At 40.7% G+C, this 25,555-nt stretch overlaps 1 protein-coding gene across 2 annotated transcripts in view; it reads left to right on the top strand.

Moving 5' to 3' along the window:
• Positions 1-2,757: 2,757 nt before the first annotated feature.
• Positions 2,758-25,555, top strand: part of zfyve16 (zinc finger, FYVE domain containing 16) — a 32,563-nt gene continuing 9,765 nt past the window's right edge. Inside the window, exons 1-16 of one of the 2 annotated variants that reach the window (XM_067573866.1) lie at positions 2,758-2,786; positions 3,723-3,998; positions 9,012-9,120; positions 9,295-11,360; positions 12,907-13,003; positions 17,575-17,751; positions 17,859-17,995; positions 18,241-18,457; positions 18,835-18,957; positions 19,116-19,271; positions 19,374-19,598; positions 20,285-20,367; positions 21,107-21,211; positions 22,741-22,891; positions 23,048-23,128; positions 24,133-24,295. In XM_067573866.1, the coding sequence (XP_067429967.1) occupies positions 9,051-9,120; positions 9,295-11,360; positions 12,907-13,003; positions 17,575-17,751; positions 17,859-17,995; positions 18,241-18,457; positions 18,835-18,957; positions 19,116-19,271; positions 19,374-19,598; positions 20,285-20,367; positions 21,107-21,211; positions 22,741-22,891; positions 23,048-23,128; positions 24,133-24,295 (3,851 nt within the window). In that variant the 5' untranslated portion in view covers positions 2,758-2,786; positions 3,723-3,998; positions 9,012-9,050. Of the gene's footprint in view, positions 2,787-3,330; positions 3,402-3,722; positions 3,999-9,011; positions 9,121-9,294; positions 11,361-12,906; positions 13,004-17,574; positions 17,752-17,858; positions 17,996-18,240; positions 18,458-18,834; positions 18,958-19,115; positions 19,272-19,373; positions 19,599-20,284; positions 20,368-21,106; positions 21,212-22,740; positions 22,892-23,047; positions 23,129-24,132; positions 24,296-25,555 lie in introns of those variants that run through there. The other variant, XM_067573865.1, reaches the window with a different exon arrangement.

The following is a 25,555-nucleotide window of genomic DNA, read 5'->3' as shown; positions in this document are numbered from 1 at the left end:
TTAAAGCGTAGGCCTAACATGCCTTTACTGTACAGATATTAACTTGTTCCCTCAAGGTAATTATATTGTACAGACAAGATAATAACTTGTGTGCACAAGATAAAAAAATACCACCTTTTTGGACTTTAGGGGCTCCGTAATATGGAGCCCTAAAGCAGCGGTTCTCAACCAGGTTCCAGAGGTTCCCCAGAAAAATGGGGAATATTTTATTTATATTATTTCATTGACTAGGTGTTAGCTCAATGAAAGAATGTATAAGAATGAATATTCTGTTCATAGGTGTCACAGTCTTCACTGTTAATCTGTCAAGCTACAGTATAGACAGTTATAAAATAACTAAATCTTATCATATGATGACTACGTCTTATCAAATATGGGTCCTCGGCAATGTGCGTCAATTTGGGGGTCCTTGAAACCCATAAGGTTGAGAACCACTGCCTTAAAGTGTTCAGAAACAGAACCAGGTTTATTGCCAATTAGGTTTGCACATACAAGGAATTTGTCTTGGTGTTGTGGTGCATAACAGTCAAAAATATACAGAAAAATTAAAGTCCCCCTTCACTCAAAAATGTGTTTTTCATCTTGTTCCTTCAGTTGGATGTTTGAGCTTCTCTGTGTAGAATGATGTATGTGCAGAGTTTGTTTTCACGTTTATCTGCTGAACGTGGAAAATTTCTCTGTGCTCATTGAAAATCCAGTTTTAAGGGGCCTTCGAGATGGATTTATATCATCACAAACCGCCTGGAAGATAATCCTGGTCCAGTATGAAACTTACACAAGTTTGATGTGGAAACTTGAAGCCTCCAGTGCACAAACACTGAGAATGAACTTTACAGTGAAGGAGGAGACATGGTGTCCAGCTGTTAAACTTTAGAAATGAAAAATATTTGCATATTTATAGATTCTTGATTTTTAATGAGGGAAGGAGTACATGTCATTTGCACAAGTGAGGTATTAATGCATTTGATGTCTCTCTTTAACTCAAAGCCAGTCTTTCTCTCAGTCCATGTGAATACTTCTGTAATCTTCTGCTGTTTCTTTCTTTCATAAATAGATCTCAGCCACATCAAAGTTACACTTAAAATATACTTTTAATGTTCTCTAAGATTAGAAACTGTAGTAAAATTAACTGTGGAAATATTCAGCAAGTTATCTTTGATTTAAAGTTTCAGCAGTTTTTTGCCAAAAGTTATATTGGTTTGGATTTAACAGCTGTTGTATTATGAAAATGCATAAAATTAAAGAGGTAGAAATAGTAGAGGGCAAAGCTGGTGCAGAAGTAGACAGCACAGGACAGGACACTGCTGCCATCTAATGGTTATAAACTGTAACTACACAGTGATGTCAAATTATCTTATTAATTCTTTACACGGTTTTACTTCCTTTAGAAGATACAGTTGAACATCTTCCATTGAGGGGATATCACAAAACATTTTAAGCATCTTATGTTAACTTTTCTGCTATAACATTAGCAGATTAATCTCAACTCTTTTAAGAGATAAGTGGTAAAGGGTTTGGGGTTGGAAGTTGGGTGGTAGGTTAGATTTGAGGAGGGTGGCACAGGTGGTCAGGAAGCTATTTCTCAAAAACCAACATCCACCTACTGCACTTCAACATACTGTGTTTGCAGTCACCATCATACAGCATCTTCTTTTTTTACTTTTACTACTAGGCTGCAGTTTTTATGTCTAACAAATGGCAAATTAAAAAAAGTGGAGAGGAAATCTCTCTCCATCCATCCATTATCTATACCCACTTATCCTTTGCATGGTCACATGCAGGGTCACATGCAGGGTCACATGCTCTGTCCATATCTTGTTAAAAAAGTTCCAACACTACCTCCAGAGACTCCTGACTCTGGTAACTTCCCACAACATCTATCAGAAGCTAAATCACTTAACATCTGTGCTCTGATTTGAGTAATAAAAAGTCAAACAGAAACAGACCCAAAACTCTAAAATCCTCTTATAAAAAGTAGTTCTAGACCTGTGACACTGAGCATGAAGCAGTACTGAACTGTTCAGAAACGGACAACATGGTAGAAAAACTTACTGCTTGCTAGTTTGACACCTCTGGATATCAACCTGAGAACACAGATTAGCTTTATTTTGAAAATGGTGACGCAAAAGTCAATAGAAACATATTCTGACAGTGAATGTTACAACAACACAAGGATGCACACGTGTAATACCACGTAAAAACAACTGAGGAAGAAGAAAAGCAAGATCATAGCCAGAAGGCTTTAACCCGGAAACTCATGTAGTGCTGAAGAAAAAACAAGCTCCTTTAAAGATATAAGATGTAAATCTTAATTACCAGTGATTATACCCAGAAGTCACACAGTACATGTATAAGTGAGACAACAGAAGACAAAGCAATTATTTCCACCCAGGATGAATTTCTTAATTTGTAACCTTAGAATAGTTGTGTTAGATGTTTCAAACAATGGGATGCTGCTATTTCAATGTTTGAAATACATAAGAAAATATGTAAAAATACAAATAAGAAGAGCTTATGTCTGACATGTTAAAGTTACAATCAGCCAATCTCAAACTTTATCATCTTATTACAATTCAGACTTGTTGACAATAATAGTTGGACTCAGATGCAGAAGTAAACACTGCAGATATGGTTACAGGCAGTTTACTTAGAAGGATGGGAAAGTTTAGAGTTTGTAGAAAGGAAGGAGATCAGGTTACCAGGTAGAGGCAGGTTGTAGGTAAACAGGACATTTATTTTTTTATGAAGGTAACAAGAGACACAAGTAACACTGACAACACACAAAGGTATGTGTAGACTCTCAGTCAGTAATTGGTAATAAGAGGACTTTGTTGAATCTACTCGCTGACCCTAGTGCTGATAGTGGCAGTTTAATACATTTTACATTACTAAGTAAGGGCTGCAAATTGTAACTTAAACATCTCAAGAATATTTAGGTCAATACAATATCAGAATTCTTTTTTTTTAAAGTCAGTGGATTCATACACTGTAATGTGTGTTTTCATTAAAAATGAGCAGCTGCCTAAAAGAAGAAAGAAAAAGCTGTAACATTTTAGTATTTTTATATGCACTTCCAGGTATTTTATATTCACTGGCATTTTATCTGCTTTTCATGAGCTTATTTCTTTTATTTGCATCTTGCATCAGTCATTTTAACCACAATCTAGACTCTAGAGATAAAGTCAGTATGATTTGAGAGGAATTTGCATGTTCAAAAAACAGTTGAGGACTAACGTAAAAAGTCTTTGTATTTCAGTCTAAGGTGTGAATTTATGGAACAGCTGTAATGAGGAACTGAAAACATGCAGAACACTTAGTAAGTTTAAAAAACAACAACTGAACAAATATAAAAATGTATAATCAGACAGAAACATTATAAGAGAGGGCAGGGCAGAGGACATGTAAGTTGTTTTTGTTTTGTATTGTTTTGCTTTTGTTGTTCTGATATTACCTCTTGAGGTCAAATAGGACGTGTTGTTAACAGTGTCAACATTATAAGCTGTAGCTACAGCCCACACCTTTCTGCAGAAATCTAAGTTGTGTCATTGTGTTGTTTTCAACTGTAGTGTTTGAGTATCTGCCTCTTCTCTTATGTGTTTATGTATGTATGTGTATATATGAATGCATATATAGGACATATACATCTATATTTATACATATGACCTAATAATTTCTGTATATGATTGCAATTAAATGTCCATTTCATTTTGGAATAATTGCAGTGTTAATGTGCAGTGTAATTAGACGGTGGGCTGGCTTCCAACACTGAGGCTGAGCGGATCCTGTGACCTCCCGACAGTCTGTTCAAGATGGCCGCTTGAGTGGAGCATTTACACATCTTCAATAAAACTCATCCAACAGCGACAGCTTCGCAAACAACTTTAATAACGGGTCTTATCACAGGATGAAACGACCATACCGGCGACGGTTGTTCCTTTGTCGACACGGAAGATGAGCGTTACCGTTGAGGACGACGTCGGAGTTATGGAATAAACCAGGTTAGCTAGCCACTTTAGCCAGCTAACGTCTCCAATAACTAACTAACAGGCTAATGTTAACTTTAGCTACACCTGCTTTAATCACCACCAGGTGACAAACAACAGGTTGTGTATCGGTGGCTGACTGTTTCAGGGGTGTAAACGGTTAGTTAGCTGCTAACAGCCACATAATTAACGTTCATGCTAAGTGTCAATGTGTTTGTTATGGTGAAATGTTAAGAGTTGCTAATGTTACCTGCTAACGTCAGCGGTTTAAACGGTCCAGACAACCGTCCGACTTCATCCTTAAAAAATGTCACCCAAGCTGCCTTTTTGTGGTTTGTGGAGGCTTGACAAGTGTAATGTTTTTAGAGTGAAGCTATAAATCAGGGGTGGAAAGTACATTTATTCTAGTACTGTACTTCAATACATTTTTGAGGTACTTGTATTTTCATTTGATGCTACTTTAGTTCCACTCCACTACATTTCAGAGAGAAATGTTACTTCCTACTCCACTATATCTATTTGACAGCTTTAGTTACTACTCAAAAGAAGATTTGACACAATGGATAATATAACAAGCTTTTAAAGGTGCTATACGGAGGTATCAGAAATTCCTTCTCATTAGTGACACCAGTGGTTGTTAAATGAACTGCAGTCAACAGCTCACTTAACAGTATCTAGACTATTGCAGGTGATGTGTTTTTCCTCGCTTACACTTCTCATATTAACATAAAAGATCTCTAATGTTGTGTTTTGCACCGTGGTTCAGCAAAGCATTTCTCGCACCCAGTTAGCCCCCCTCCACCCCTGTGTGTGTGTTTGTGTTTGTTTGCACACTCACACACAAACACACACACACACAGGTTCCTGTTCTGTTGTGGCTGCTGGCTGGTGAGAGTCAATCCACACCTCCCAAAAATATGTGTTAATCAACCACCTGAACCTGACCTGACCCACAAACCACCAACTTTCTTTTTCCAATCGTGTTTACCAAATACTGGTGGGCTCAGCAAGCTGTTGCCTGGGATCAATGTGCTGTGTCACTCATTGGCAATAAAAAAACGATTAAAAATGTAGATTGCTTCATAATTCTGACATATAGAACCTTTAAAATACAAAACCTTGTTAAAGATTAAATCAGTGGTTTCTAACCCATTTGGCTTCTGATGTCTTACAAAAAGCAGTGTGTAGTCGGGATCACAGGGTCTAGATGTAATTTTATGAATTTGCAACTAAGTAATTGAACTTTATTTGTGGAAAAATCACATCAGACAAATTATTATTCTACGCAGAGTTTTTTTTTGTCTTAACACATGTCTTGACATGATCTTTAAAGTTGAAAAAAAAATGTTTGTATTAATGATTACTCATAGTCAGAAAAATAGACTGACAAATGGTTACTGTGGAAAAAGTTGGAAGTGCATTTTTAACTGTGATGATAAACAGCAAGACATGTATTTAGTAAGACTGACTTCCTCATTCCCATCCATATATAGCTTACATTGGTAAACAATTATTGTGTGACACAACAGTACAGAGAGGTTTATTGGTGGATGAGAGAGGAATAAAGTTGTTTGCTAAATTTAACCACTTAGACACATGTTGGTCTGTGGAAAGAGGAGGCTGCACCAGCGGTTTAGAGCTCCTCAGTGTCCTTGGATGTTGTGAGTCTTCTACAATGCTTCTTTATTGCTTCTTTATTGATACAGTTGTTGAAGTTGTTAATCTTTTAAAGTCTACAGTGCTTTTCTACACAGACGTGAGGACGAATTAACACAAAGATGCATGGAGAAATCTGTCATCTGATTATAAGTCTCAGACACCTCAAAAGTAATCTGTTTTATGCCATTTTTGGCCTGATTCCTTATAGCAGGAGCATCTCTATAACTTAATTTAACTATTAACTACTAAATTATCTGGACTATCTTTGGCTGTACTTCAACTATGTAAAGTATGGATTCGAGGTTTTAAAGGAAACTGCTTCTCATTTTGAACATTCAGTCTACTCTTTATCAAGGGACTGATTTTTAGAAGTATTTGATGTTTGCCTTCTCTTTTAAGTGAGTTATTTTTAACCATGCTTGATATTTGCTTTCCTATAAATTGACCTATTTTTATTCCCAGTATTATTAACCCATTTCTGACATTCCATGAATCGGGTTTAAAAGGAAGGGCAATTTGGCTTTTCTCCTCTGCACGTCTTAGCATGAAGTGATCAGTATCAAGTATGATTTGGCCTGGAGATTCTTATGTTTATTATTGATTTTACAATTGAAGTTGAACTGTGTGGGAGTGACTATGTTATGGATCTGCACATCCAGACACTTGAAGCTCCATGGGTGATGGCGCTGTGAGCTATTGCAGGCACTGAGCTGCCAGACAGTGCATCAGGGAGAGTCCTACCGTGCCACAAAAGCACATTATTATACACTTTTCTTCCTGATGCTCGTTATTAGTGCATGTTTCTTCCTTATGTTGTAACACAGACATTGAGAGTGTTTGTGGCTTATGTTTGTGTTTCTTTCTTTAGGCGAGAAGAAGTCAAATCAATTGTATTTATATAGCACCAAATCACAAAAGAAGTTATCTCAGGGCACTTTTCATATAGAGCAGGTCTAGATTGTACTCTTTATTTTACAGAGACTCAACATTCCCCCATGAGCAAGCACTTGGCAACAGCAGCAAGGAAAAACTCCCCTTTAACAGGAGGAAACCTCGAGCAGAACTGGGCTCTAGGTGGGCGGCCATCTGCCATGACCGGATGGGTTGAGAGCGAAATAGGGACGGAGGGAGGGAGGAAAGAGAGAGAGAGAGAAGCACAGCAAGAACAATAATTACAACAAGTGCAAGTGCAACAAGCGCAACCACAGATCCATAGGTACCTGTGAGACGAGAAAGCACAAAATTACGGGGAAGATGCCAAGTTAGTAACATGCATTAATGGTACATGAATGTGTACAGATGGAGAGGATGAAAGAGGAACTCAGTATATTAATGGAAGTCCCCCAGCAGTCTAGGCCTATAGCAGCATAACTAAAGGCTGGTCCAAGGCAAGCCTGGGCCGGCCCTAACTATAAGCTTTATCAAAAAGGAAAGTTTTAAGCTGACTTTTAAACTTAGAGAGGGTGTCTGTCTCCCAGATCCAAACTGGAAGATAGTTCCACAGGAAAGGAGCCTGATAGTTGAAGGCTCTGCCTCCCCCTCTACTTTTGGAAACTCTAGGAACAACAACTAAGTCTGCATTCTGGGAGCGCAGTGTTGCAATATTATGTAGGTGAAAAAAGGTAGTCCTTGAAATTTGATTTATGTGGGAGTTAAAGGACATATCCTTATCAAAGATAACTCCCAGATTCCTTACGGTGGAGCTGGAGGCCAAGGTAATGCCATCCAGAGTAGCTATATTATTAGATAAAGTGTTTCTAAGGTGTTTAGAGCCAAGCACAATAACTTCAGTTTTGTCTGAGTTTAGTAGCAGAAAATTGCAGGTCATCCAGGTCTTTATGTCCTTAAGGCATGCCTGGAGTTTAGTTAACTGAATGGTTTCAACTTGCTTCATTGATGAATATAATTGGGTGAATAGTATTGGTCCAAGAACAGTACCTTGTGGAACTCCGTGCCTAAGTGTTGCGTGCATGGAGGATTCATTGTTAAGGTGTACAAACCGAAATAGATCTGATGAATAGGACTTAAACCAGCTTAATGCAGTTCCTTTAATGCCAGTTGAAAACATAAATATTAATATTTCCCTCTGGACAAAAGTTGATTCTCGGTCATGCTGTGCTTTCTGTAGCTTGCTCAGCTGAAAAAGCTGCAGGCCGTCTAAAAGTAGACAGTGTAACTCCTGTGCGACATAGAAAAGGAAAGTCATGATATTACCCTCAGGTGGAAAAAGTCTCAATCTATAGAAATTGTATTGTAGATAATACTGAATTAAATGACTGTGCCCTTGACAAGTTGAGAAGTACCACACTTTAATAATCTTGTATAAACCATTTTCCTGCATAGCAGAAGACAGTTGATTCATTTCTGTCAGCAAAAATGACAAATACATATGGTCGCTGGTTATTACATTAGAAAAAAATCACATGATGCAACACAGTCTGTTTGCTGTGAAACTTACAGTCTGTGTGAAGATAATGGAGACAACTCTTCATTCCTGTGCAGTTTGTATACTGTACCTGTAACCAGAGGGGTGATTATCAAAATATATCCTACTGTACGTTTATTTAGAAGTACAAATTAGATGTAGGGTGTTGTAAAGACAAGTGCATATTCAAGGATGTCCTGCAAAATATGAATGACATCAAACTAACAGGAGTGTAATACAATATTGTGGTGTAGTTTAAAAGTTGTTTTTTCTCAGCCTTAAAGGCTGTATCACAGTTAAGTGATACTATTTTCTGCACTTGTACTGTTCCAGCTGGGTGACATGAAAGCCTCAAATTCACATTACCGTTGACTGTAAACAGAGTGTTGTTACACATAAACATCCTCTGAAAGCTCCAACAACCAACCCCCAAATATGTACACATGTGATGATGGACTTTATCACCAAAGCTAGAGTGACTTCTATATGCCTCTGTGTCATCTTAAGTCCGTTGCTATGTCTTAGTAATTATTTACACAGATTTTAGGTGTGGTTGGTACTTGCCAGTTATCAGATTATGAAGCCTGATTATGTCAGCATGAACCCGTCTGCCTTGCCTAAAATTATATGTATGAAAGCCCTTCTTAAGTAGCTAAGGGTGAGTAATTAGTGTCAACTTATTAAGTTTTCACATGCACATGCACATTTTCTTTTTCAGTACTTTCCCTTATGTTTAATTTTCTAAATAGGTGTTGCCAAAAAGATGAATTCTCTGCTGCATGAGGAATGAATAAACAAGAATGTCAAATGGGGTTAATGTGTCGAGAACTGACCTAGATTCTTGCCCCTTAAGGAGGTTTTTTTTTAAATCAAAAGACCAAAGAGACTGAAAAATCATACGTTCTCCTCTCAGAATTACAACATGTCTTTTTGTTTATTTTTAGGAATTGGAGGGGATCAAGGGCCCTTTGTTTTAGCCCAGTATGGACAGCTTCTTCAAGGCAGCAGTATGTGATCTGGATAAACTGCTGGATGACTTTGAGCTCAATACTGGTGAGATTATTCACAAAACACATGTACAGTTACATCTGATCCATAATTTTGAATGTGTGTGTTGTTGCGAAGCCATTAAAATAACTTCAGAAAAGAAAGTGAGTCTCTTTCACCTCTCTAAATGATCATTTTAAAGTTTTATCTGAACTTGTTTTGATTTTTTTTTTATTACAGAGGAGCATGAATGCAAATCGGTTTTCCTGAAGCCGTCAGCGTACCCCTTCTCCTCTCTGGGCCCTCAGTGTTTGTCTTCCGAGGCGTCCACTGTCCCACCGAACCTCCCTGACCTTAACTCTCTTCATTATGGTTCTGCCACCAGCTGTCCCGACAGCTCCACCAGTCACAACCGCAGCACTGATGACAGAGAGGTCAAAGGTCAGCCTCTCACCGGAGTGGACCTTCTCTCCTCTGTGGATCGCAGGCCTGCTAAAAGCTCTGCGCCTCCCTGCCCCGATCGGGCTCTGAAGCCGGTGTGCGACCTTGTGAATGACACAAGCTCAGCCATCCTGGTCCGAGCCAACAGCCACGATGCTTTCGGCGAGCTGGACATGGTGGAAAAGCAAATGGAGGAGGAGGAGACGCTGCTTGTGGACTTCAGCAGCCCTGTGGTGAGTGTACGTGGAGAGGAGCAAGGGGGGCTTAGCCAAAGCGCCGGCTGTAGAGACCCCAAGCAAGAGCAAGCCTCTGCAGGGAAAGACGAACTGTTGGGTCTAGAATCACAGGAGCAGGTCGGTGGATACTCTGCCTCACTCTGCCTGCTGGACGTTATTCTTCCTGCTGCTGTGGAGACAAGCTGCGAGTCCACAGATGAGTCACTGTCACTTAAGACCACAGAGTCAGCTGACAGAGAGGAGAAGGATTGTGAGGAGGTGGCTTGCATAAACCAAGTAGTGGATGCCTCCTTAGACCACTGTAAACAAGAGGGCAACCTGCCTGCTGAAAGCAGTAAAGAAGTTACAACAACCTCAGAGAATAAAGAGGACGAGTCAAAAGAAACTTTGGATAAATGTGAGGGAGAGTCTATAAATGCAGCAGCCTCAGACAGTGAACCAGTGGGTTTGTCTTGCCTGCCCATAGCTGTATCCATGTGTGGAGCTCTAGTGAGCCAAAAGACCACAGAAGATGAGTCGGGGGAAGCTACAGAGCAGTGTGAAGAGGCAGACGCATCTGAGAGCACAGAGGCAGACTCCCTGTCAGCCTTGGAAGCCAGGGAGAACAGGTCCTGTTTAGAGAAACCTGCTGACTCGGGAGTCTCTGTGTCCCAGCAGCTCGCAGGGGGCCGGCTGTCACCAGAGGGGCAGCAGCATCTCTCTCCTGAACCTGCTGCTGTCGCCCCCCCTGTGGACCTTCCCTCCTCTGATCGCTCAGAACCCAGCCCAGTCGACCCTCCCGAGTTTGGCTTCGAGTATCTGCCGGAGAGCGACCAGGCCGAGATGCTGGTCACAGACGAGGAGTTGGATGCGTTCCTGCAGGCGCACACGGAGGCAGAGCAGGATAGAGGCGTCTCTTGTTGCAGCAGCTCTGGTGATTTTACTCAACCCGAGAGTCTCTCAGAATCCAACGGGGATCTGGAGGACAGGCTCGCAGAAGAGGAACTGAGGATCTGTAGTCGAGCGAGACGAGAGGAACTAGAGGGCCTGGCTTCCCCAGAAAGTGACAGAACAATATGTGTTTCTGTAGAGGAAAGTTTAAACCCAGATGCTCCGTCACTATCGCAGGACTCGTGTCAAGAAGAGCCAGAACTCTCCTCTGGGGGAAACCATTCTTTGACCAGCAACACTTTCCAGTCCCAGTACAGCAGTAGCTCTGATCAACAGCCCTCCTATGGAGGTGCCAGACCTAAACAGCTACACTGCCAAACTGCAAGATCTCAACCAGCAGGGGAAGAAGAGGAGCAGGCTCAGGTGCTCAGCGGTGGAGCCGGCACAGTAGAAGCTGAAGAGAGTTCTCCCACAAGCCCCGGTCTTATAGAAGAGCATTCCAACATTAGCCCGATATACGCAGCTCAGGAGCATCAGGATTACAGCGTGGGGTACGACGAACTCTCAGAGCCCCCGCCTTACCCCGGGGAGCCACCCTCAGAAGGTGCCAGGTCAGTGAACTGGAAGAGAGAGGGAGCGGAGGAGCTGGGGTGCAGGCAGCCTGCTTGGGTGCCGGACTCTGAAGCTCCCAACTGTATGAACTGCTACCAGAGGTTCACGTTTACCAAGAGGCGGCATCACTGTCGAGCCTGCGGGAAGGTATGTCAGTCAGCTTATAGGCAGACATTTAAATGAATTCATTGTGTTTTATAGCTGGAATATTGTATGTGGAAACTTTATCTCTGGTGAGATATAAATACAAGTAGAAAGTACAAAGGTGCAAATCGATGCAAATCAAGAACACGATTTTGAGAGTAAAGTGTCTTCATAGCTGCAACAATTAGATGATTAATCGTTTAGTCAATTAATAAGCCACTATTTTGATAATTGATTAATTGTTTCAGTCACTTTTCAAGCAAAAAAGCTAAACATATAGTTTTAGCTCCTTAAATGTGAGGAGTTGCTGCTTTTCTTTGTCATATAGGACAGTAACTGTTGGTCATAAAAAACAAGGAATTTGAAGACGTCACCTTGGACTCTGTAAAAAAAAAAAAATTTTAAAGGGCGTTTTTTTGATACTTTTATAGACTAAACAGTTAATCAAGAAGATGATCTGCAGATTAATCAATAATGAAAATAATAGTTGCAGCCCTAAGTATCTTAACTTCTTGACCCAAAGCACACTGCCTAGTTACAAACTATGATCCACACTTCACCCCACATGTTCTACACTTTGAATGAAATATGGCGCCTGTGTGGTTAGTTGAATTAACAGAAAACCACAAGGAAACCATTAGAACTACAATATACTTGTATTACAGTATTTTGACAGGCAGGTAGACATCCAGTGAGATGCAACTTATAAAAACTCTTTTAGTATTTTCCTCAGGACCAAAATATAAACCAGCTTTTTTGCAATAATTGTCTTCAAAGCTGTTATTTTGCTGACAGAACCACGCAGTGTGTGTGTGTGTGTGTGTGTGTGTGTGTGTGTGTGTGTGTGTGTGTGTGTGTGTGTGTGTGTGTGTGTGTGTGTGTGTGTGTGTGTGTGTGTGTGTGTGTGTGTGTGTGTGAACTCGAGGAATGCTTCAGACTGAATTAATTGAAATCCTCTGAGACATAAGATTTGCACCTGGTGTTAAGAGCCTTCTCGTCTATAAATATGACTTAACTAAATTTACCAAAATATAGAAAATCAGCCTCCATTATGTGCTTGTTTTACATGATTATTTATTTTTTCTGCTATTTGTTTAATTGGAGATATAAAATGAGAAGTGACATGCCTTTTTTTTTTTTTTCAACACTATCTGAAGTGAAATGCTCTTATGAAGGTGGCGTGTTTTAGAAATAAAACAGATTATGTCCCAGCTCCAAATATAGCACAGTGGATTCATGTAAAAGGAGAGCATGAGTCAGCAGTTCTTTCCGCAGCCCTCCTATAGATCTGTACCGAGCCATGTGTCCTAAAGCTGGAGTTAAGTCCTTTAAGGCCAGTGATTTAAACAGCATTAGAGAGGACTGTTTAAGATGTGTTATTGTTCACAGCACGACTCACTGCCGCTTAAGGGACTAGACACACAAAGATGTGTAGACACACTGTAAACAACTGTACTCTTTCTTAATTTATGTGGATTTACTGTCCGTGCGAGCTGCTCCGTAGCACGTTCGTCATCTTATCATTGTCGTCCTCTTTCCTCTGTGGCAGGTCTACTGTGCCGTGTGCTGCAACAGGAAGTGTAAGCTGAAGTACCTGGAGAAAGAGGCTCGCGTGTGCGTCATCTGCTTCGATAGTATACACAGAGGTAAGCCCCCCGGGTTCGGTCTGATTGGAGATCTGGCACAACCACAAAAGTTTCACTTCAACGTTTTTCTACAGAAACGTGTTTCCAAGCTAATCCAGATGTGTGTGAATATGGTTTCAGTATTCTAAAAGGGGAAATACTGAATTATCACAGTCTGTCAGGAGTCGTTTGATTGCTGAGAATCACTTCATAAGACAAGAGATGCTTTAATCTTTTCACAATCTGTTGTGTATGCTCAACTTCATTATATATGGATTTTTTTGAAGGAAGATACAGTGCTAGAAGCCTGTGATTTTTTTTTTTTGAAGGACCTGCTTTTTAAATTATGAATTTGAATGAATGAATTTAATTATATTTTTTTATGCTAGAGTGCACAAAATTTCCAATTAGCATTCATTTATTTTCCTGCGTTGTGGACAAAAGAGCAGACATCCTCCTCTCTATAAATGATAATTAGCATTCGCTCTCCTGCTGTTCCTTTTTATGAAGTGATTGCTTGCTTACAGAGGATTAACTGAGTGTGTAAACAGAAGTGTATGGGTATAGATTCTTAAGAGGACGATCGGTTGGTAATATACTGAAATTTGAGTTGTTTAACTAGAAGTTTTTTTAACCCACCAAATGCACATGTGCTGAATCAATGTACACAACACTTTAAAGCTGCAATGATCAATATACATGTCTGTCCGTCACTGACTGACTGGGTGATGAAGTTACACCATTGGTTGGTCGGCCGAGTGTTGGAGTTCCCCCATCGGCCGTTGCTCTTTCAAAATGAATTGGCGCAAACAGTTTTCTATTAAATCCTCAGGGGGCGTCATGATTGCAAGATTGTCAGAGGAGCGTGTGGAGAGGTTGTTGTTGTTGTTGTTGTTGTTGTTGTTGTTGTTGTTGACCCGGCGCGTGAGGTCCGCGGCCTCGGTGCCGTCGGGGAGCGTCATGTCGCTCCTCGGGATGATGTCGGCGGCTCACCCGGCGGCGGTGTGCCTGGGACTGCTGCACATGAGGAAACTCTGACGTTTGTTTGTGTGGCTGCAGACAAACAGCTCTTCATGTGCTGGGAGGATATGAGAGAGAGCAGCACAGTTAAAGCACCACAAATAACAATCACTCTGACAAAATACTCAATACGGAGTGAGTCTTAGAAAAATGAGAGACATCTGCAGATAGAAACAGATGAAAGAGCAGCAGGTGCTAACAGATAACTAGAATAGTTCTTACAACTGCATTTTTAACCTTTTTTTGACTCAAACATAGCTTAACCATGTCATGTGATGCTACTTCAGTACACTTTAACTAAATATTACTGAGACCACTACAGAAAATTGCAGATGAACATGTAATATCCAGGAATTCACATTACAGACGCTACCACTGACTATCCTTGTCACAAACTGGCCACAGTTTCTCACATTGACCATAAACAGTCCAGCCATATATGAGGTTTTGACTTAATCTTGTTATATTAGCAGTGGATCAAATAGCAGGGGGTCGCTCTGAGTGATGAACCCAGCTTTACAGGCCGTTTTCAAACTCATTGTTTTGATTTTACGGCTGTTTCGGTTCAGTCTCACTGTTATTAGTGATATCTCACCACAGCAAACAGACACAGTTAGCTGTAGACTAGCTGGTGAACATAGCGGAGCGTTTGGCAGCTTACGAGCCAAAAATTTCCCTCAGGAGTTTGTGGAGATGAAAAAAGCTTAAAAGAGAATAAATATCAGACTTACATTCATCAGCTGGACACAAACACGACTCCAAATGAATGATAATGTTGCTCTCAATCTGCTTGATATGTAAATAAGCAACTGTTTGCCTCATGAGCTTGTTCACCTTATCAGCTTTATAATGATATTATGTCAGTGTTGTGTTTACAGATTTTCCCCCCCTGCCCCCAAATGACTTAAAAAAAACAAATGAAACTGGTTTAATATCTGACAGTTGTCAACAAACCACCCTGTTTCCCCCCGAAGAGCTTTTACTGCATCTGTATGGTCTTTTTTTCTCTAAACCCAGGAGTTATCTTTAAAACTTTAAAAATAGACCGAACTCACTAAGTTGTCATTAAAACTTAATAACATCACATTTACATTTTCATTATGCAGTTTATGAATATTTAAGACACGAAACACAAAAACTGTCCTGTACAAAGTAGCTTAGGGGTTTTTCTCCTCATGTCCCTCTGAACATTTATTAAACATTTAAAAACCTTCGTTTTTAGGAATTTTATCTTTACACTATTCTTTCACTACAGCTTATTGGCTTCTTTTTATTCTGCACGTTGTGAAAAAAAATTAAAAATCAGATGTAAAATGTTTCCATTTCTGTGGTTTATGTGTCTGCTTTAATGATTAAAGGCACCTTTTTACACTTAAAAGACTGCAGTAGAGATATAAAGAGAGAGAGAGACGGGAGGCGGAAGATGGATGGAGACGGCTGGAGAGAGAGGGAGGAGAGTTATAGCAGGACATTGGCATTTGTCCTTGATGTTGTGTGTGTGTGTGTGTGTGTGTGTGTGGTACAGTACTCGCCTAACGCAGTAGACATGTGATGCTCACACACAATGTCTAAATTAAGAAGAAGGAGGTGATCCACTTTCTGTAGCCGGTGATCGCTGGAGCGGCGTGCGATGCGATCCCTCTCTCCTCTCCGTCACCTCTCTCTCTCTCTCTCTCTCTCTCTCTCTCTCTCTCTCTCTCTCTCTCTGCTCTCCATCTCTCGCATCCGTTGGGCGAGCTGCATGTGAGACTTACCGCACACACACACCCCAGCCTAAAGCTAACATGCTATTAAGGCTAACAACAGACGTAGACTCACGGAAATGAGCGAGGAGCAGCTTCAGGGAGTCTTAAGTGATAACGGCGTCTAAAGTCAGACTGAGGAATAGACTTGTGATGAAGTGGACCAGTTGAGTTTTAGCAGAGAGGATGATGAGGATGAGGTAAGACGTGTCTGATTTATTGATAAATAGACTGTTGTTGTTGTTGTTGTGTTGCGATAGAGAACAGTGTTTGTTTGTTGTTGTGTTTATAGTCTATCTAGATGAAGTGAATGCTCATTTCTAGTTGATTTTTAAAAAGGAATATTTATGTTTTTTCATGTTACACTTAAAATACGATCACCAGTGTATTTTTTGCTTGTACTTGAAGTGGTTTATGAAATGCCCTGGATGACTTTTTTTTGTGCCTTGTCATCCCTTCTTTTCAGAACAAGGTGAAACATCTCTCAAGGGACAAAAGACCTTTTTTTTTACATTAACAAGGGGTCTGAATAACTGTAACGTCTTTGCGACGTACTTCCCTCCAATGTGTTTCCTGCGCTTTTGTAAACCACACTGTAGTTGTTGTCAGTTTACACCGGATCGATAAGGATCTATGATGCTTAATCAATGTAATGTAGACGAGTGCAACATCAGCATTTCTGGGAGTGCAACCGGAAAGGCATTGAGTAGCCTTCTCAGTCATAACCGGCTTTCCTGGAAGTAACAACTCATGTCTGTCCTGTTTGCAATAAACCTTTATTCATCAGTTCTGTGTAATGAGCCGTGGGGTGAAGCTGAGTCGTCCACTGTTCGATTCTTCTTCTTCTTCTTGAAAGCTTTATTTGATTCAAATGTGACTAATTAACTGGCTTCATCTACGAATCTGTGACCGAACTCATGGTGTATTGAAAACAAGGAAATGCAGTCACAAGAATCCACTGCAGCATCGTACTGTGTTATAGACAGAACACTGTAGCCGCTCAGTGATAAACACAAATGACTTATTACAGTAATCACACATCTGTCACACTGTGCCTGCAGCGGTCCACTGTTTTTTGCTGTCAAGCTTATGTCCTCTGAGCTCACGCTACAGTTCTTGATCTGTTCTGATATCTGACCGCTTGGCACAAAAATATAATCTTCAGCGACAGTCGCTTCAGGCAACATCTTCGTTCTTTCTGTCATCGGAAACCTCCGATATCGAAGAAAGCTCATAAACAAACCTTGTCGTCCTTGTGTCTGTGATGATTTATAATATAAGTGACAGGAAATGTCACTCTAAATCTTTTGGAAAATGACAGCAAAAAATATTGATACTTCAACACCAGAGGATTGTTAAAGAAAGTTCTTCAGTTGATGTGTTTACATAAAAATATTGGATCAAGAAACTGACCTGAAGCTCTAACTCATCGAGCTATTCTGACCGCTAGAGGGAAGAAAATAAATTTCGAAACAACCTCACAGCAGCAATTAGTTAAAAACAGCAACGTGCATCAGTTTTAGCCATTAGTTTAGTTCAGCTCTCCATCATTCTGCACAGGGCGCTGAATGTACAATCAGTCTCTCTGAAGCTGAGAGTAGCTGCCAGCGGTTTCAGAGCAGTCAGTAAGAGCGGAGGAACTTACACAGCAAACTCAAATCTGATGAATCAAACAGCACTGTGGTAGATAGCGTCCAGAGGTTTAAGGGTAGTGGCAGCAGCAGTGGCCATACAAGACATGGTGAAGGAGAAACAAGCTTTTTGAGTAAAATCCAATTTGAAATTTGTGCTAAAATTAACGCACCTCTTTGACTTTTCTTTTCGATGTAGCCCAGGCCCTGGAGCGGATGATGAGTCCAACGGGTCCCAGCCCGAACCCCAACGTCCCATCTGAGTACTGCAGCACCATCCCCCCTTTGCAGCAGGCCCGTGCCGCCGGTACTCTCAACTCTCCTCCGCCTACCGTCATGGTTCCCGTGTCCGTTCTCAAACAGCCAAGCAACGACAGTATGATTCCTCTTGTATACTTGTACACCGTTTATAGTTTGCTGCTATAGTTTGTTTTTTCCTGAGCGGCGTCCTTGAAAAGACTTCCGTTATCCTCGTATCATCAGGTTGTCCTCGTGAACAGAAGCGCGTGTGGTTCGCTGATGGCATCCTGCCCAACGGAGAAGTGGCAGACACAACCAAGCTGTCGGTGACGAGCCGCAGGAGCTCACAGGAATTTGGCGTCGCACCAGACCAAACAACAGTAAGACGAGGATACATCCTCCACACAGCCTAGCTACAGGGAAACAACACATGCTTAGTTTTCAGGACGTTTTTATCAAAAGCCACAATAGTTGCTCTGAGAAATTATTCTCAGTGGATAAAATGTGGTAATAGACAATTTCTCTGCTTCACTGAGCTTTCTACAAATATATAAATATTAAAAATGACTGAATTCATTTTAGTATAATGGGAATGGTACCACAGTAATCGGCCGTCTCATTTCAGCCTGGCTCAGCAGGGTCAGAGGTCGGAGTCGGTAACTCGTTGAGCCCCGAGGCTTCCGGGGTGGTAGAGGTGGTTCGGCCTCCGGTGTCCGGACCCTGGGACTACGCCCTGCTCTCTGGAATCGGTTCTTCAGTGAAGAGGATTCCCAGTCTGCTGACGGATAACGAGGATGAGCTCCCTCCTCTGCTCATCACCACCGGAGAAGATGAAGCTGGAGGTGAGTGTTTATTTCAGTGTGTTTGCATAGTTTCAATCCATTTATAGCCCCCTTTCAGACATACACCTCTTTATGTAACATTCAACTGTAACTACCACAACCATTGTCTTTATGGTGAAGGAACATGTCACCCAGTGCAGCAGTGAGGCTCCTTGATGTGTTTTTAATAGTTTTAGGACAACAACGGAGGTCTATGGCACAAAGGAATAAGATATATCAGGCTTTGAGACACACACAATACTTGTTAGTAGATCAGTTCGTTGTTGGTTTGGCTCCAAACAATAATAAAAATATAGAAAATCTCCAGCTTTATCCTTCAAGGCATCACTTAACATTGTATGCATGAAGCTCAACATGCTCTGCTGTGTTTCTTTTAGATGTTTTAGTTGAGGAAAGTCCTGCCCCGTGTCAGATCCTGCACTTATTAGAGGAAGGAGGACCTCGTCCTTTGACGTTCGTCCTGAACGCCAACCTGCTAGTCAACGTCAAACTGGTCACATGTGAGTAAAACACATCTTGAATCCTCATATCTTGGGTTATATTTGGATGCTTTTCACATACGTACTGCATGTTTCAGATAAGGATGAGGACCATGGATGTCTTTAGATGTCCTCCCACAGATCTAGACCTTGTTAACTGTGTTTGTTTGAATCGTCAGACTCCAGTCGGCAGTGCTGGTGTTTTGGCTCTAACGGGCTTCAGGCACTGGGACAGAGAGAGCTGGTGTTTCTGGTGGAGTGTTTGCCTGAAGAAAAAACTCTGCCAAGAGACCTCTTTACACTCTATCTCAACATTTACCAAGATGCCCAAAAAGGTAGACGGCACGTACATGACCTTTGTTGGCTTTTAGAATCTGAAATACAGTTTTTGTACCCGGAAAAAACATCGACTGCAGACTCATTATCTTCTGTTACAGGCAAGTTTTTGGAGGAGCTGGATAACGTGACGTTCACCAGCAGTTTCCTGGGCAGTAAGGATCACGCCGGGGTGCTGTTCTTCTCTCCCACCTGTCAGCCTCTAGAGGGCCTCACTCTCCCCTCGCAGCCCTTCCTGTTCGGCCTGCTTATCCAGAAACTGGAAGTGCCCTGGGCCAAAGTCTTTCCACTCAGACTGCTCCTACGGCTCGGAGCTGAATACAGCGGTGTGTGTGGCCCTCCGTGGTTTATTGTTGTTTTTGTCTTCAAACACAAGACTCGTACAGTTTCATGTTGAGTTCACATCAGTTCAACAGGCATTTAACACTGTTACACACATTTTTGCTATCTGTTTTTACAAAAATTATTAGAACTGAGACAAATAGTTTGTTAATCTGCAATTATTTTGGTCGTCAATTCATTGTTATTTTACAAGCAAAAATGCAAAATTCTCTCCATATTTTCAATTTTGAAGATTTGCTGCTTTTCTTCATCTTGCGTGATAGTAAATTGTATTTCTTTGCATTTTGGAGTCTTTGTTTAGGCAAAACAAATTATTATAAGATGTCACATGGGGCTTTAGGAAATTGTGATTGTAAAAAAATGTGATTTTTTTTTTTTGTATTTTCTGACATTTTATAGACATATAGATACATATAGAAATTATTAAACCAATTAATTGAGAAAATATTGGCAGATAAAGAAAATAAGTGAAAATAATTGTTAGTTGCAGCCCTAAAAACTATTTTGACCAAAATTATCCCTCAATGAAAAAATAAAATAATATTATGATACTTTTATTTTATGGATTACACCTTTAAAACAAACAGATTTTCATACTTTGCAGATAAAGACAGATAAATAATAAATTATAGTAATAACAAACTTAATTTTCCTCTTTTCTCTTTTTCAGTGTATCCCACTACATTGGTTAGTGTCCGTTTTCGGGACTCTGTGTATCGAGAGACGGGACACACCATTATGAATTTACTGGCTGTAAGTATCATAACACAAGCAGACATCTGTGTTGTCATCATTCAGGTGCAGAACTGAAGCTCTGTGCTCTTAATCTCACTGACGCCACATTTTAACATAATTTGTAATTAAGTAGCTGAGGAGCTCCTGTCTACTGTTAATCATTCTCTACAATGAGGTTATTTCCCAGTTGCACTGAACACTGTTTTGTTAAAGTCTAGTTAAAGAAAATTAATTTAGATCATCACTCGGTAATTGTAGATCATTGCTGAAGCTTCCTTTCTTAATTAAGACTGTAAACACTCAGATATTTTTAAGTTTGGATCGAGGGGCAGCTTTCAGACAGACGTTAGTTGCCCACTGAGACCAGAATGAAGCTTCCACTCCGTTGCAGCTCGATCTGCGAATATCTGACGCAGTTAGTTGATCACACGATACTTCTAAAATAAGATAAACATGTTGGCCTCGGGCAGTGTGTCAGCTGGCTCGACTCTTACCTAACAGGAAGAGAGCGGTTGTGGTTTTGGATGAAAGCTCATCTCGAGTGGTGAGGCGTTTGGTTCGCCTCAGGGATCAGTTTTGAGTCCCTTTTGCTTTTTTAACATTTCAACTCCAAAACTTTTTAAATACCAACAGTCATGATAGCAGATGCACATTGTCGGCCTTTGTGGCACCCTTTTATATACAAACATGTAAAATGTTTTTAAATTATAAATATTTTGCAGACATGATTCATAACTTCTAAACTGTTTGACCACAGGACCTGAGGAACTACCAGTACAGTCTGGCGGTCGTGGAGGGCCTGAGGATCCACATGGAGATGGGCCACAGCTACATCGACATTCCCAAAAGTAGCTTCAATGAGGTAAAAGAGCTTTACAGTAAACAAAAAAAAACCCCAGTACACTCAGCAGTGCAGAGCAGGAGCCTGTTTTACATCATAAATGATTGCTGCTTGAAAACTGTTGATGCATTTGTACCAAAGACCTGTATGGATGTCTGCAGGAACGCCCACATGTCAGTCACAGATCCAGTCATTAAAGTTGTAACAGAAAGTCTGTTTATGTTTTTAGACTTGAGTGCTGCCCTGCAGTGTTGAGTCCAGTGCGCCCACTGGTGGTCAGAAAGTATACTGCAGCAATACTAGTGATTAAAATGAAAGTCTTATTTCTACATCTTACATCCTGCTGACTGAATCAGGGGTTGAGATTTCCCGCCTCACAGTGACGGTAGGACTAGTTGTTTAGGGGAGATTGTAGGGAGGGAGACTGCTCTTCTGTAGGTGAGCATTAGTGACTTTACCTTGATGTGAGCAGCAACAGCGAGCCAGTGGAGACTAATGAAAAGTGCAGTGACATGAGCAGTTTTTGGCGGGTTGAAGAGCAGACGTGCTGCTGCATTTTTGATCCTTTGCGGAGGTTTTACTGTTCATGCTGGCAGCCCTACAGGAAGCACTTTACGGTAGTCAAGACAAGAGACGTAGTCAGTCAGATGAGGCCTGATGTTTCCTGATGTTTATACAGTGTGAAGCAGTGAGAGATGCAGCAGATTTCTAGCAGACTTAGTTGGAGAGATCGAGGTGGAACTGAGCAGATTTCACATGGTTTATATTGACTTTTTCTGTCTGAATAAATAACATTTCTTGTTAATTTACGGCTGCGTGACATCTTTTTTTGCCAGCTTATAGGCTGCTGAAAAGACTATCTACAATCCAGTCACTTCTTATTTTCAACAGTCTTCCTGTCACATATTTCATGAGCAGATCTGTGACTGAAGTGTTGAAGTTTTGGGAGACTGTGATATGTAGCTTACTGGATAAGTGCAAGCATGATTCACAATAATATCTTTATTTATATAGCACCTTTTTAAAAACAGAGTTTACAAAGCGATTTGACAGACAAAGCAAAGGCAGCACAATACAAAAGCAAAGACACATGACGCAGAAAGCAATAAGACGATAGAAAGACAACATCACATAAAAGCAAGTCTGTAGAAATGGGTTTTTAGAAGTGATTTAAAAGACGTTACTGATTCTGCGGAGCCTTATCTCATTAGGCAGGTCGTTCCAAAGCTGAGGGACCCTCATGGCAAAAGCACGGTCACCTTTAGTTTGAAGCCTTGACTTTGGAACAGCCAGAAGGGCCCCAGCTGAGGATCTAAGGCCGCAGGCCGGCTCATACGGGGTCAACATATCTGTTATGTAGCTTGGACCCAGACGTGCTTTAAAAGTGATCAGTAAAATCTTAAAATCAATTCTAAAACGAACAGGGAGCCACACGCAAGTATGGTGTTTGTTTTCAATTATAGTGAACTGGAAAAAGGATCTCATGTTGCTAACGTGGTGATACTGGCTCCAGGTTGATTGAGGACGACACGTCTGCTGGTGTTTTACAGATGCAGAAGGTGGTAAATTCATCCAACGAGCACGTCATCAGTATCGGAGCGAGTTTCAGCTCTGAGGCCGACTCTCACCTGGTGTGTTTCCAGAATGAGGATGGAAACTATCAGACGCAGGCCAACAGCATGCCTGGAAAGACCCGCACAGGTGAGAGACATCAGTAACGTTTGTGTCAGAATAAAGAAGATAGGGGTGAGTAGGCAAAATAAAATCATAAATATTTAAATTATGTAATAGTTATTGTTGTGTCTTGACTGTGTTTTATATAAATAGTTTATTCTGTGGTGATGTGTGTTGTTACAGTGACTGGAGCCAGTTTTGTGGTGTTCAATGGAGCTCTGAAAGCCTCCTCAGGCTTTATTGCCAAATCCAGCATTGTTGAAGGTGACGTGACTGATTTGTTGACTCTTATTCCATCTGATCGAGTCTGTGAGTTAAAGGATAGGTCTTAAAACAACAGTCAGGTTCCCATATAAACATTGAAAGAGGTTTTGCTTGCTGTAAGCATTCCTTCTGTTCATAATGACCATTAAAAAAAAAAAACCCCTCCAAACACACTCACAATGTAAGCGATGGGAGCCAAAATCCACAGTCCTCGGTTTGTGCAAAAATGTATTTAAAGGTTTGTCTGAAGATAATATGAAGCTTCAGCTGTCTGAGTTAGTCCAATAAAGTGGATGTTTTCCAGTTTTTAGCATCAAATTTCCTCTTTTTATCTCTTTTTAAAGAAGGAAATTGGAACTAAAATGACTAACTTTGATAGATATCCACCTGATTTGACTAGTTTGCATGACTGAAGCCTCATATTGGCTTCAAATACACTTTTAATACATTATTGCACAGAAGGACAACTGTGGTTTTGTCCCCAATCACTTACATTGTAGAAAAGAAGAAAGATAAAAGTAAAAAACAGCTTCAGTGTTCATTTGGGCTGTTACGGCCCTGGACGAGCCCCCAAAATTATGTTACGGCCCTCTAAACCAGCTCGCCCACAGAAGGGCCCCGATGTGATTGAGAGTCAGGATTTACCACAATAATTAAACAAATTTATTAACGAAAACAACAACCAAATAACAGAAGCTGGTGAGCTGGCCAAAAAGAAGAGGAGACACCCAGACCAGCCCACAAAGGGCCGTAGGATCTGGGCTCTCCTCTCTAACCTAAATCCACATAACTAAACATAACGGGAGAGAGCACAAACAAAGGGTCAGTAATAAGGCTGTACATATCCCATCCAGCAGGGGGGGGAGTATGTAACATGGGCACCTGACTGTTGTTTTATGACAAACTGTGAACCCGTCCTTTAAGATGAAACATGATAATTTGCCTCATATTGTAAAATGTTTGTTGTTGGACCAGCCTAACTGGAGTCTGTCTTTGTGTGTCAGATGGGTTGATGGTGCAAATCCCTCCGGAGACCATGGAGTCCCTGCGCACCGCGCTGAGGGAGCAGACAGACTTCCACATACCCTGCGGCAGGAATGACGGAGGGGAGGTCAGAGAGAACGTCACCGTCCGCTGGGTCAACTGGAGTTCGCCTGTCAACACAGGGTAACAGCACCTCACCCAGTTCACACATCCAAACACAGAGCTGTTTACACACTGTTGTGAAACCTGTTCACCGCTGCACTTCTATCAGGCCGTAACCTCTCTCTAATCAGCTGTTCATACAGAGAGAAACTCTTTGTGCTGCAGAGTTTCCACAAGTAATATCACGTTTCTACTACTTTATTGTTTTTGAGTTTATGTAGCCACAGAGAAAGTGCTAATGAGGTCAATTAATCGATTAGTCGAGCAAAAAACACCAAAGATTGTTGGTTGGACACAACAAGATATTTGAAGATGTTATTATGGTTTCTGGGAAATTAAGGGACAGTTTTTCATTACTTCTTGACATTTTATTGACTAAAAGGTTAATTATAATTGTTAGTTGCTTTAATTGAAAAGTACAAATAAAGAAAGTAGTAAAGGAACCTCAGAGTTTGCTGTCAACTGTAATGTTTGATCCAACATTTCTCTGAGTATAATTTCAATATGTTCATTCCTGTAGTCTTGGAAATTAAAAATATATGTTTGCATTTTTTCAAGTCTGTCTTAAAACAATATTCAGATGCTGGAACTGTATGTACATTGACTTTTGCTTGCTGTCATCATTCCTCCTGCTCATACTATTCATGCTATTAAGAGAATCTCCTCCTAACAGGTTTCCAGTGTAAGTGATGAGGGACAAAATCCAGTCCTCACATGCAAAAATGTGTTCAAACGTTTATTCGAAGCTAATTTGAGGCTTTAGCAGTCTTGAGTTAGTTAAATCAAGTGGTTGTCATCAGTCTTTGTTGTACAGAATTCACTCTTCTGGTTTCCCTGCACTGTGTTTCTTTACTGAGGACGACTGTAGATTTTGTCGCCATCTTTTACACTGAAACTTCATCTTTTAATGGCCTGTATGAACATGAGGAATGATTACAGCAAGAAAAACCTGATTCAGTGGCCCTATGGGCTCCTGACTAGAGCTACAACTAATCATCAATTATTTTCATTGTGGATTAATCGTTTTATTTTCATACAAAAATGCCAAACATTCTCTGTTTCCAGCTTCTCAAATGTTCTTCTTTGTCATATACAGTTATGTCAATGCATCACTTTTGGCTGTCAGAAATCATAACTGGCATTTTTCACTGTTTTCTGACATTTTATTGACTAAAAAATCAATCAAGAAAATGCTCACCAGATTAATCAATAATGAAAATCATCATCAGTTGCAGCTCTACACTTCATTAGTGTTTTGAGACGGACGTAACAAAGTGACCA

This window comes from Thunnus thynnus, chromosome 19 (genome assembly GCF_963924715.1).
Source record: "Thunnus thynnus chromosome 19, fThuThy2.1, whole genome shotgun sequence".
NCBI lineage: Eukaryota > Metazoa > Chordata > Actinopteri > Scombriformes > Scombridae > Thunnus > Thunnus thynnus.
The sequence above is the reverse complement of the archived record's forward strand: the minus strand, read 5'-3'. Positions and strand labels throughout refer to the sequence as shown.